Below are 13,892 nucleotides of genomic sequence, written 5' to 3'. Positions count from 1 at the left end.
TTTGTTTCAGTTTACTTTCATACATTTTATTTCTGACTGAATGATATCACTAATTAACACTGGTACCATTTCATTTTTCTTCGATTTAAAATATATTCTTTTTGCAGTTGTCATAATCAATTCTAACATTTTGAGGCCTATCACGTGATAGAATTCATATTTTAGTGATATATTATTAAACTAGGATTTGTTTTTTTAAGGGAACAAAACTGATATTCTCTAGAATTTTATTTATTGGATATGTGAGGTAGCCTTAATTGATATTACTTCAGTAATTACAGAATGGATGATATTTACTTTAGAGACTTTGTATTGGGCAAGTTTTTTTGTTTAAAAAAAAAGAATAACTTTGAGTCAAAATACTTCCTGCATTTCGTAAAAATTTATTCATTTCTGCTTAGACTTTCATTAGAAAAAAATGGATACATTGTCCCATTATAACAATGAAAAGGTATAGCATTACATAATGTTTATCTCTGAAGCTCAAATAGAAAAATATACTTTTGTAGTGTCTTGTAAAAAAATATTCTTAATACAAAAGTTAATAATATTTAACTTTCCAGTTTATAGGTATAACAAAACTAATACAATTATCTTTGTTTTAAATTATTAAAATGCAGATAATATATATTATCAATAAAAATGTACATACACTAATCAGGAGCCCTCTGGTTAATTAATATGAAAATAAATGGTATCTTATAATTGCAGTCCCATTTGTTGAATCCAACTGAGTCCATCACGAGTGTTACCTAAAATTAGAACAAGAGCTTTAATAATTGATAATAACCTATCTACTTTGTCATTATTAAGCTGGCATTGGAACATAAATTAAGATCATTTGAAATAGGTTAGCATCATAGAACCAGGGCCAGTTTCAGGCAGGTTGGTATCATAAGGTTTAATAATGAAAAAACATTAAAACCTTCCAAATTCTTGATTATTTTCAACATTAATTTAAGCACAGGACTAGTATAGTTCATTTGAGATTATTTATATATAATAGGTTTGCATATAATAAATGAAAGAGGATCTTGGAATCTAGGCAGTTACCTAGGAATAAATGTGATGCAAATATCTTTATTCTTTGCTTGTCATATAAAATAGAGATTGTTATATTAAAACTAATACAGTGCAGTAAAGTTTATACAGATATCTATACATAGGCATAGGAGTGGCTGTGTGGTAAGTAGCTTGCTTACGAACCACCGGGTTCAGTCCCACTGCGTGGCACCTTGGGCAAGTGTCTTCTACTATAGCCTCGGGCCGACCAAAGCCTTGTGAGTGGATTTGGTAGACGGAAACTGAAAGAAGCCTGTCGTATATATATATATATATATATATATATATTTATGTGTGTGTGTCTGTGTTTGTCCCCCCAACATCGCTTGACAACCAATGCTGGTGTGTTTACATCCCCGTAATTTAGCGGTTCGGCAAAAGAGACCGATAGAATAAGTACTAGGCTTACAAAGAATAAGTCCTGGGGTCGATTTGCTCGACTAAAGGCGGTGCTCCAGCATGACCACAGTCAAATGACTGAAACAAGTGAAAGTATATACACACACAATAAGTTGTTACTTCCACTGACTTATGGAGAATCCTTCTCCAAAGTTAGATTCCACACTCTCAAATGCAAGGAAATATTCTTACTGCAGAGATAAACTCTTTCCTACAATTTCCAAGGAAGTAAAGCTGGGCCACTTAAATTTCCAGGCCATGAATATAATGCAGCACTGGTGCTGACTCTTTAGTCACCATTCATTAAAGACTATCAATTAATGACTTACCAACAGGATTATACTCGAGACCAATGTAACCATTGTAATTTGAGGATTGCAACATCTTAAAAATATAATTGTAGTTGATTTCTCCATCAGTGTTTGGTTCACCACGGTTAGGAACTTGAGATATCTGTATGTGACCTGTAAAAGTGTAAATTTGTAAATATCTTCAGAACAAATTTTGAAGTGCCTTGAAGTTTTTAAGTACCAATAAACAATTTTATGTTCTATATCAAATAACAATCAACAAAATGGATCTTTTTATTGTCTTTCTCCTCTGCTCCTTCAAAGCTATTATGTTAGTTCATCTCTTTGCTACTAGTTTAAGTATATATTTTGTCCTAAAGAACAGAATTAGGCAGGCAAAAAATTAAGTTTTTAGAATTAAGTATCTTTAAATATTAATTTTAATAATCGTGTTATTTGATTAATAAACACATTTTCTTATTTCTTTATTGCCCACAAGGGGCTAAACATAGAGGAGACAGACAAAGGGATTAAGTCGTTTACATCGACTCCAGTGCATAACTGGTACTTAATTTATCGACCCCGAAAGGATGAAAGGCAAAGTCGACCTCGGCGGAATTTGAACTCAGAACGTAATGGCAGACAAAATACCGCTAAGCATTTCGCCCGGTGTGCCAACGTTTTAGCCAGCTCGCCGCCTTATTAATAAACACATTTTCCATTTTATCACTATCAACTTCTTCGCATCCTTGTAACCTGTTCACTAACCACCACTATATCGCAGTGAATAATTATATTAACAGTGAATGTTTTATAAATTGGTAAATATGTTTCAGACCAAATCTCTTGTTCCCAAAATACAAAGGAACAACTTCAGAACAGCCACTTCCTGAAAGTTTTGCTGGAATTTATATTATAAAGCTGATTTTACTTCAGAACAACCTATTTTCTTTTCAATTTTGAACAGAGCCAACAGTCCACCATGTGTGTGTGCATATGTATACATGCAATAGGCTTCTTTCAGTTTCCATCTACTAAATCCATTCACAAGGCTATAGTGGATTCTGGACTATAATAGAAGACACTTGCCCAAGGTTCCTTACAGTGGGACTGAACCTGCAACTGTGTGGTTGGTAAGTGAACTTAACCAGTCATGCCTGCCCTTATAACTATTCAAGTGAAACATCAACTGTGAATCATGACTTGGTTGTGGATTCCGCTGAGTCATCATTATCATCAATTAATGTTTTCCATGCTGGCATGGGTTGGGCAGTTTGACAGAAGCTGGCAATCCTGGGAACTACACCAGGCTCCATTGTCTGCTTTAGCATAGTTTCTATGGCCGAATGCCCTACCAGTCATCAACCACTTTAAAGTGTACTGGGTGCTTTTTAAAAACCAATAAAATTTGTTATGAAAGCATGAATAAAAAAATTGTGTAATTACCTATGTAAGGCAGGAAGTCTTTGAAGTTGGCTGTAAGATTTCCATCCATAATCTGGACATGGAAGAAATCCTTCAAAAATAAAGCAAAAGGTGTTATTTTTGTTTTAGCCATCTATTTAACTGAAAATGACAAATCTCTCAAACAATTAAAAAGGGGGGAAAAAAAAGCAGCAACATTTCAATATGAAATTTTGTTTGGTTCATGTCTGCTTGGCAAGCCTGAATTACTGGATTGCATAAGAAGGGTTATAAAACAGACATGTTAAACTGATTTCTTCTACCACCCATTTTCTCTGCCTGCTATTCCTAGAAAAGTTTTGTGGGTAGAATTCTCAGATGCCTCCTCCACAGCCCTATCGGAAGCAACCGTCATTACACATTCCTGCTGGATTCCCAAGTATGATCAACTGAGATTATGGATATTATCCAACAATGTAACATGGTATAATAAACGGAAAATTTTAGCCATTTCTCCGCAGACTGAAAAAAATGATGAATAACCTTAATTGATTTTCGAACCTTATTGGGTTCTCATCAGAGGCGTCCATTTTTGGTCTCTCCCTAGGTCTCTTGCTGGCTTGGCTTGAAGAAGTTTATCTTGTGATCCTTTCCTGTGACATTCTAACCACGTCCACAGTACCAAAGCCGTGACCTCTCAATGTGAAGTAGTACTCGACCTGTAGAGACTCTCTGAGCTAATTGGTGAAACCAAAGTAAGTCTTGTAGATCTCTTACTGAACCACTAAATTATGGGGATGTAAACAAACCAACACCATTTATAAAGTGATGGTGTTGGTGGAGACAAACACACATCTATCTATATGTATAATGTAGATAATGGGCTTCCACACAGTTTCTGTAACCAAATTCATTGACAAGGCATTGAGCAGCCTGGGGTTATAGTAGATAACACTTATCCCAAGATGTTATGCAGTGGGACTGAACCTGAAGCCATATGGTTGTACAGCAAGCTTCTTAACCGCACAGCCATGCCTATGGAAAAGAGGATTGATCAGGTTCAGTAAAACAAAAAAAAAAAAAAAGAAAGACATTAGTCATAAAGATGAATTTCTTCTGCATTGAGTTTAGATTGTGATTAAGTCATTCCCAATTTTGACTAAGGTAGTCTTACACTTGATGTATTTTGATATTGAAACAGGAGAGAAAGAAAAAAAAAGGGGGTATGGGAGTGTTTCAGAGTTGAAATACTTCTTTACAAAAAAAGACAACTTATTCTAATGGACCAAAGGTAGCTCAGTCAAGAAGGTTGGAAACAGAAAGGATAAACAATAGATAATATAGTCCTAGATATAACCCACCCACTCTACAAAAAAGACAGGATGGTCATAGCTGGAATGTCTTTGAATCTTTCTCTGCTACACCAGGGCAGACATAATCAGACAACAGTTAGAAACTGAATTCTGCAATGTGTGTGTGCATACAGAGTTAGAAGAAATCCTCTGAAGTTCATAAGTTCAAGGTTTTACAAGAAGTGATTTTACACACACACACAAAAAAGGTAGATTTCTATTTGGGGGAAGGTAAAGTCACTGAAATAAAATGAGTAACTATGAAGGAAAGTAAGGAAGAGGTGATGGATTTTGCTCCGATTTGCTAACAGGAAAATTCATTACATTTCTAAAAACTTAATGTTGACTTCTGAATGTTCTTTCATTTTATATGGTTAAAAAAGTCAAGAGGTTCTACCCCCACTTCCATCTCTTTACTCCTCAGTAACTTCTTTCATCAAGTTAAATTGAGAATTTTTCTGTCTGATGAATTGACATTTCTTGACATTTTGCTGAGGAATCAATAAAAACTGTTAGCTTGTAAAATCCATGATATACAGAGGAATAGTTGAGACAAACCTATTACCTTTGGTGTAAAACTTTAATACTTTCTTGACTTTGTTTTATATTGATAGACTTAAAATCCAAGCTGTCTCCTCTTGAAGCACATCTGCTTATTTCAGTGTACCAAATCCATATGTAGATGTTATATTTGAGGTATGTATAAGAGTTGATTGAAAATACTGGAAAATAATATCAAAACTGGAGATTGGAAACTTTTTTGTTATTTATTCACCATTACACATGTTTCATTTGCTAATAGGAGTTACAAACCTGTACATGTAGAAAACATTTAAGATATCTCCTATTAGCAAATGAAATATGTGTAATGGTGAATAAAGACTACCAAAAATTTTCCAATCTCCTATTTTGACTTTGTTTTATGAGGGAACCTGTGAAAGGGGTAGACTCAGGAAGATATGGGATGAGGTGGTGAAATGTGATCTTCGGTTGTTGAGCCTTATGGAGGCAATGACAAGTGACCGAGACTTCTGGTAAGTTACTGTGCTTGAGAAGACATGTCGAGCTAAGTGAAATCGTAGTCATTGCCAGTGCCTGTAAACATGGGTTGGATGGTTCAAGTTATTTCAGTTTGGTGCTTAATTTATTGATGTCTGTTTGTTGACTTGCTAAGTTAAAGGGTATAAAGAGACACATCAACACACATGCAGATATAAGGTATGGTTATGTGATTAAGAAGCTCACTTAGCAGCCATGCAGTTTTGGGTTCAGTGCCATGGGTAAGTGCCTTCTACTATAAATCAAGGCCAACCAATGCCTTGTGAGTGAATTTGGAAGGTGGAAACTGTGAGGAAACTTGTTTGTGTATGTTCCACAGCATCACTTGACAAGCTGTGTTGGTTCCTGTAACTTAGCAATTTGGCAAAAGTGACCAGAGTTAAAATATAAGTACTGGGGTCAATTTGTTCAGCTAAACCTTTCAAAGTGGTGCCCCAGCATGGCCACAATCGAATGTCTGAAACAAGTATAAAAGACAAAAAAAAAAACTAGTCAAAAGGGGAGTATCTTGCCTAAGTATTATTTTATGGGTTTGTCTGTGAAAAAGGGCAGTGCCTATGACCCATTTTGCAGAGCCTTCAAGACTGGTGAACAAGAATGATCTATCTACTCTCAGAATGGCGATATGATCCAAATGCTTGCAAGAGTTGAGTTTGCTACTCCAGTAAAGGCATCCACCCATGACCACCTGCCAGGATTAACAAACTGACAATTGTTGTAAGGCTTAAAGGTCAAGCACTCCTTATCCACTTATCTCTCTCTACCCACCAAACCATGCACAACCACTATTCCATTCCTTCTTCCCCCAAACATCAACACCCTGGAATCTTCTTCCTGCTAATGGCTTTCCTACAAGTGGTGATAGGCAACAGTTTAAACAAAACATTAATGCCATCAAGCTAAGATCACTGGTTCTAGAAGGCCTGCAAAAATCATGGACACTAACTATTGCTCCAGACATAGTAAACAAAATAGTAAATAAAATAAATAATAAAAAAAAAAAATTAGCAACTTACAAACTGCAACTTCAAATTTGGATGATCCAGTACCTTGACGTATTTCAAAGCTAAAATAAAAAAAATAAAAAACATTGGTATAAGGAATACACTTCAAACTGAACAACTCTTTTATTTTATTTATGTAGGTACATACACAGGTTTTCTGGTTCAGTTCCATTGTGCAGCACCTTGAACAAGTGTCTTCTACTTAAGCCTCAGGCTGACCAAAGCTTTTAATGGGAATTGGTAGATGGCTACTGAAAAGAACTTATTGTGTATGTGCGTGTGTGTGTGTTCCTTTGATGTGGTTGAACAACCAATCCCAACCAGTCGGGATTCACAGTATGTGTTGCACTATTCATCCTTTCAATTGCTAAATACAAAACGTGACTCGCAAGGCCTCCATTCAGGTGACTTTTCAGAGTCACCATCTCACCCTTGTACATCAATCTGTCACAAGGTTATCCATTTACAGCTGAGTGGACTGGAGCAACATGAATTGAAGTGTTTTGCTCAAGAACACAACACACAGCCGGCCCTTGAATCAAAACCATGATCTTGTGATTGTGAGCACAACACCCTAACAAGCAGGCCATGCACCTTAACATGTTATTGGAGGATTGTTGACTCTCTTGAGTTCCTGTCCTTTGATGTGTTTTGTTTTCTATCCTGCAGCATGTCCAATAAATTACCCTCCTTGCCAAGCAAGCTTGGTGGGGTTAGTGGTTTAATTGCCAAGGACCTGACCATGCAACAGGTTGTATTGGGTTACACATCATCTGTAGTGCTTGAGAGTGAACTGTCTTGACATCACATGATGGTTGTAAACAAGCATGGTTTGTTTCCAATCTTCTGAGAAAAACATGCCTGGTTCTGGAGACATATTACTTTCCTGGGAAACAGGTGAGAGTTGGCAACAAGAAGGGCCTCCAGCTATAGAACTATACCTTAATGAATTCCATATGAATCGAGCAGACATTACAATGATGATGATGGTAATGATATCAATATGTCTGCATGTATTGGTGAAAAAGAGAGTCAGCAAAAGAAAGTAATACAATTCCTTTGACAAAAATGGTAACAATAAATTAAGAGTTAATATTCATCATCATCTTAGCTGTTGTTCTGATCAAACCAAGATGTCTCAATTCACCAATAAGGCTGCTATATCTAATACAGTCTTCAAGCTGATGTCTTTGTTTGAGATTATTGATGAAGTTGGTGGCTCAACTCCTGCATCATCCAGCCACATATTGACTGCCATAGCACTACACTGGATTTTATTTTTTAAAGATGTCTCTGAACAAAGAGTATGGCTCTTCCAAATGATGTTAAGAACCATCCATAATATGCAGATGCGCATTCCATTTAGCTGTTTTTCTAGCCTGGCCTCTGTGTGAGTGTTCAGGTCAAGAAAGATACAAATGTTGTTACTAAAAGTCTAACCTCAATACACACAAGCAACAACAAACACTATACAATTTACTATAGCTGTTGTGCAAGGGACCTGGAATGAAGGGAAATAAGAAACAATTCACCTATCCTTCTCGTCGTTTTGCCATCCAGCTATACTCAATCCAAAACTCATGCCCAGCCCACGCACCTATTGATAGTAGCTGCTAGTACCCATCTCTATCAGCTCGCTCACCTCATGTCCATTCGTCATGAGCACCCAAGACAAAAAAAAAATTATCCCTGGTCTTCCTTCTCTCACCCTTCCTCTTCCGGTCAAGCTCTTTCACTGTTGACGTTATAGCCCTTTCTTTCTGGCTCATCTCATCCCCACACGCCCCCCTGATCTCAAGGATCACCTCCTCATTTTACTCCACATCAAAATCTACCATCCACCAGGGTCAACGCCTCACACACTGTGATCTTCGTAGGGAGATATTCTCTTCCTCTCTTCCACCTTCGTCGTCCAACACAGCGACAATCCTGCGAACATCCAAGACGTGATGTGGCATTCCATCCACAGAAATGTTATTTTTGGAGTTAACAGCCGTCACTGTTCCCCTGTTCCTCTGAGATGTGCAGTGTACCTTTGAGGGCTTGACCCAGACTTCCTCTCCCACCTCCATGAAGACAGTCTCTCTCTCTTCCATAGGGCATTCTGACGGTTTACTCAGACGACACCATTCATATCTGAACATCACTCTGTGTGGCAAGGACTCTTCAGTCTGTCCCAATTGGCACTTCTTCTCTCACCCTTCCTGTTCTGGTCAAACCCCTTGGCCTTTGACATCACAGCCCTTTCCTTTCGGCTCATCTCATCCCCACAGTTGTCACTCACAAGTATGATTGGGTAAGTATGCATCATGCATTTTCTAATTGTTTTATGAGTCCATAGTCCATGTAGTCACAAGTTGACACAACCTCTCATTGTCTAGTGGAATATCAAGGATGTGATAGCTCCAGGGGAACAGAGCTGCATCACGGTTTGGCTGGTACTTATTTTCAATGTGAAATGAAATGTGCTGCTCATTCAAGAAATTAAACTCACAACCTTATGATTCTAAGCCTAACATCTATCCACTAGGCCATGCAATATGATATGCAATTGATCAAGTAAAAGATCGAAAGAAAAGACTTTATTTACCTTTATGGGGATCATCAAGGAAATATTTAGGGACACTTAAGCGAGAATTTATTGGTTCAATCAATCCCATGATTTGTTCCTGTGGCAACAAAAATAATAACAACCAGATCAATTATTTCTTTATCATAAACAAATAGACTAATGTAAGATATTTAAAATACAAATCAAATGAGTCTTAGCTTAGCCATTGCTGTGAGCATTAAAGAAAAATTAGTTAAAAATAATTATGTGACACCAACACTAACAAGTTTATCATAAGACTGAAGAGCTTCTCAACTACATATGTATGTGTGAGTGCACATAAATGTGTTCTTATATCATTTAAGCAAAATAAGGATGTCATATTATGTACTATTCTTATGCTTTTGAGCTGTGAAAACCACTAGAATAAAAATCCATTACTTGAAAGGCAGGTAACGATTGGTGATAGAAAGTGAATAGGTCATAAAATACTGCCTCAATAAGTTTTCTTCTAACTCACACCAGCATGAAAACATGGACATAAAAATTACAATGGTGATGAAAATTGAAACCCTTAAAGAAAGACCACAACAATAAAACAAATATCTTTAGAAGTGAGGAAAACAAATTGTATATTTACCTTCATCAATCGGTCTGCAGCATAACGTAGGTTATCCATGAAAGTTTCTTCTATGGCACTATCAGAATATTTAGGCAGTTTAGCAGCCATAATATGAACTCTGTGTTAGATATAAAATTATGAATTACATTAGTACAATTTATTACTCTTAAATACCAATCATCATTTAACAGTTAGTTATTTTCTGTACTAAGTATATCACAAACGCTGTCTTGCATTCTTGAGAAAGCAACTTGGTACTGTTTAGACTCAGGTCAGCTCCACTCATGCTAATTTTTATATACTTAGAACTACATTGTCTAAAATATCCTTTCTGAAATACAGTAGAATATATTTTGAGTGAGATCTAGTTACAGATCACACAGAAGTTCTCACATTGGGAGAAAAGCAGGTGCACACAAACACACACGACAGGCTTCTTTCAGTTTCCATCTATTTCTATTAAGTCCATTGACAAGGGTTTGATCAACCAACTCAGGGCTATAAAAAGACAGCTTGCCCAAGGTGCTGCACAGTGGGACTGAACTAAAGACTTCATGTTTGAGAAGTAAGCTTATTAACCACACAGCCACACTTGCATATACATACATTTCATTAATTACACAAAACAGTATTTATTTTTTCCATTAAACAGACGACTCTCAATAGAATGGACACAAACTTAGGCCCTAAACACGAAGTATTTGATCAAGAGCTAACTGTTAATTGCTAGTTTTAATCAAGTGTTATTTTGCAATGTGTATTGAGGGCATACTACTTAAAATAGTATTTACTCTAAGTGAATATTATGCTTTTTTATTGAATTATTATTATTATTATTACTATTGGGTTAGAAATCAATATTTCAAATGTTAGACATCATCATGATACAGAAACTATTATTATCATTAGTATTATTGGTAAATGTCATGTAACTGGATTCTATTCAGTGTACACTGAAATAAGGAGCTAAAACCCTTGAGCTAATGTGGCGAAAGCTTTTACATTAAAACTAATCTATCAAATGTTAAGCAGAATATGATATTTTGAAACAGATTATGCAAATATATTGAAAATAATGTTAACTTTTAGCTTTAAGGGAACTTCCAATATTCTTTGTTTGATATGATGATGTTAATGACAGTGACAATATGAACTATGTTGGTTTATAACAATGGTTCACAACCGGGGGTTCCATATAAGATTTTGTTAAAGTTAATGTGCAATAAATTGATTATACTTCTACAATACACAAAATATTCTAACATTTTTTTTATAGGTGCAGATGTGGCTGTCTTGAGCAAGTGTCTTCTACGATAGCCTTAGGCCAACCAAAACCGTATGAGTGGATTTTGGTTGACAGAAACTGAAAGAAGCCCATCATGTATATATATGTCTATATGTGTGTGTGTTTACGTCTGTAACTTAGCGGTTGAGCAAAAGAGACCGATAGAATAAGTACCAGACTTATAATAAATACTGGGGTGGATTTGTTCAACTAAAATTCTTCAATGTGGTGCCCCAGCATGGGCATAGTCTAATGATTGAAACAAGAAAACGATAAAAGAATTCTTTACAATGTTAAAGTATAAAAGTATAATGGGACTTTTCTAAACATCGAATGGCTATGAAGGGTCCACCCAAGTAAAACAAGAATTAAAGGGGTCTTTGGTTAAAAAATGGTTGAGAACCATTGGATTACACTGATCCTAGAATGAGAATTCAAGGATTACTTGTGAAAATTATTAAGAGTTATCCATATGCAATCTTGACAAGTCTGGCCAAATTTGCATTTTCTTCAAGAATATAGACCTGAAGAACATCCTCTAAATGGTCATACCAATCTAGTTGCCTTCACTAATTAAGAGAAGCAAACGAACAAGAAAACATTATTACACCTCATCTCTTGTTTTAAAAATGATCCGTATGCAACCAGAGCCACTTCAACCTACTGGTTCATTAATGTATCACTATGAATATAAACTTTGTAATGTTCTGGTCCTTTGAACTCTTTTGAGGGACCAGAATAAGGAAAAGAAGTAGGGGGAGAAGTAGAAAAAGGGAAATGAAAAGAGGAAAGAAGTGTGGGGGGGGGAAGAGAATATAGTATGCCATCATTAAAAGGTAATAAGATAAACTAGGGGCTGTAAATAAAATTAAAATTGTGTGTAATAAAGATAATTTGAGATAAGTTTGAGGCAGACAACAGGAGTAATAAAAGAGATGATAAGGAGGAAACAAGCACATATACACATGTATACACAGTTATATATACACAGTTATATATACACAGTTATATATACACACACATACAATTTAAACAATGACAATCATCATCATTTAATGTCCATTTTCCATGCGGCATGGGTTGTACAGTTTGACAGGATCTGGTGAAGGGCAAGGCTGTGTTAACTTTCGCATGGTTTCTACAGTTGGACACCCTTCCTAAAACTAAACCACTGACAATTTCTAATTCAAAAAAAGATATTGGTTTCAATAAAAGAAAAAAAGCAAAACAACTTGCATTCACCACTAAAAAGATAAGAACTGTAATGTAATCTGTACCGTTTGCAGTCGAGTGCCTTGGCATATTCAATGGTAAGTTCCAGTTTATCATGGAATGTCTTTCGTTCATTTGTCAATGCTGCTATACCAAGTTGTCCATTGGCCAAATCACCTGTTCAAGAACATCCAATCCTAAGATATTCATTCTAATGAAATTAATAGGTTAAATTAACACGTTAACACGTTGGTTCATCACAAACCTCACACAACCACCATATGCACCATGGGTGATGCATTCTCATAATTTGAGAAAATATTTTATTTTGTATCTTTGACATGGTTTCATGGACTTTTAAATAAATTGAGTGCTAAATATTAAAGCTTAATTATGAAATATTGTAAAAATGCAACCCCCACCAAAAAACCCCACTTCCTTATAATTAAACAGCATGCAGTGCAACCAAAATTACATGGTGTCATTGATAAATTCTAGTAACAGGCCGTGGCAGTTAAAGTGTTAATATAAACAAGCAGCAGTGTTTTTTTTTTTGCACTGGAGAAAAGGTTACGAAAGGGATGGATGCAAATTGCAAGATTGAGTAAATGGTTAAAAATTGTTGGAAACATGGTCAGTAGTGAGTTCCAAGGAAATGTTAGCACAGTGGGACTATTGGACATATTTTATAGTGTTGTTGTCATCATCTTTGTTTTAATATCCACTTTTCCATGTCTGCATGGGTTGAACGGAATTCATTGTGGCAGATTTTCTATAGCTGGAAACCATTCCTCTTGCTAACCTTCACCTGTTTCCAAGCAAGGTAATATTTCCCCATGGCCAGACTTCCTTTTTAGCGGATTATTGGAAATGAATGACACAGCTTGTATGGCAGTGACAATCATTTACAACTACTATGCAATGCAAGACAATTAGGTACAAACTCTCTCTCTCTCACATATACACACAAATATGGTTAAAATCTGTACAAAAAGCAAAAATCAGAGACAAGTGAGGGAAAAATAAATAAGGTGTATTAGTCTGACACTCAGGAAAAATGGAAGAGTCTTTGATGTTCCAAGCCTGTGCTCTTCAACAAAAAGAGGTTAGGAGAGAAAACAGATGAAGAGAGGGAAAAAAAAGTGTCTCGATTAATGGTTGCACATGTTGAATATATATGTTTCATCATTGGCTGTCCTTAGTAGGTCAACATCGACTGTTCTTGTACAGTAATCATCTCTGTCAGGCTCGCATGTGGGCTACAAGGTCTGCTCTTGATCTGCTGCAGTGGCGACATCTGCTACAAGTGAGGTCATGTGATGCAATGGAGAAGTGACGCCCCCTGTCCCCGCCAGTGCTCTTTTGTATTCTCTCTCTTGTTTCTCTTCAATGGCTGGAATTACGAGCTTCAATGATTCGTACCATTCATTGTGCTACAAATCCTTCTCCTCCCAGATATCTGGGGAGATACCGGAGTTCTTCATAGGTCTCTTCAGCACATCACTGTATCACAACCTCTGACCACCTTGATTCCTCCTGCCCTGATGCAGTTCAGCATAGAAAACTGCCTTTGGGAGCCTGCTGCCCTCATTCCTGCAAACATGCCCTGCCCAGTGCATATATATATATATATATATATATATATATATATA

The 13,892-nt window shown here is 36.2% G+C and overlaps 1 protein-coding gene and 1 long non-coding RNA gene across 2 annotated transcripts in view; one reads left to right on the top strand and one right to left on the bottom strand.

Annotated features, from left to right (window-relative positions):
- Positions 1-362: 362 nt before the first annotated feature.
- LOC106879198 (putative hydroxypyruvate isomerase) overlaps positions 363-13,892 on the bottom strand; it is a 20,439-nt gene continuing 6,909 nt past the window's right edge. The window contains exons 2-8 of the mRNA XM_014928662.2: positions 12,306-12,417; positions 9,762-9,861; positions 9,161-9,239; positions 6,583-6,632; positions 3,198-3,267; positions 1,791-1,925; positions 363-752 (exon numbers count right to left, since the gene is read on the bottom strand). Of these exons, the coding sequence (XP_014784148.1) occupies positions 700-752; positions 1,791-1,925; positions 3,198-3,267; positions 6,583-6,632; positions 9,161-9,239; positions 9,762-9,861; positions 12,306-12,417 (599 nt within the window). The 3' untranslated portion in view covers positions 363-699. The remainder of the gene's footprint in view (positions 753-1,790; positions 1,926-3,197; positions 3,268-6,582; positions 6,633-9,160; positions 9,240-9,761; positions 9,862-12,305; positions 12,418-13,892) is intronic.
- On the top strand, positions 3,838-7,601 carry LOC128248546 (uncharacterized). The gene is made up of 3 exons (XR_008264719.1): positions 3,838-3,910; positions 5,122-5,203; positions 6,711-7,601. It is a non-coding gene; the product is annotated as an uncharacterized LOC128248546 (long non-coding RNA).

The sequence above is a fragment of the Octopus bimaculoides genome, chromosome 8 (assembly GCF_001194135.2).
Source record: "Octopus bimaculoides isolate UCB-OBI-ISO-001 chromosome 8, ASM119413v2, whole genome shotgun sequence".
Classification (NCBI taxonomy): domain Eukaryota; kingdom Metazoa; phylum Mollusca; class Cephalopoda; order Octopoda; family Octopodidae; genus Octopus; species Octopus bimaculoides.
The sequence above is the reverse complement of the archived record's forward strand: the minus strand, read 5'-3'. Positions and strand labels throughout refer to the sequence as shown.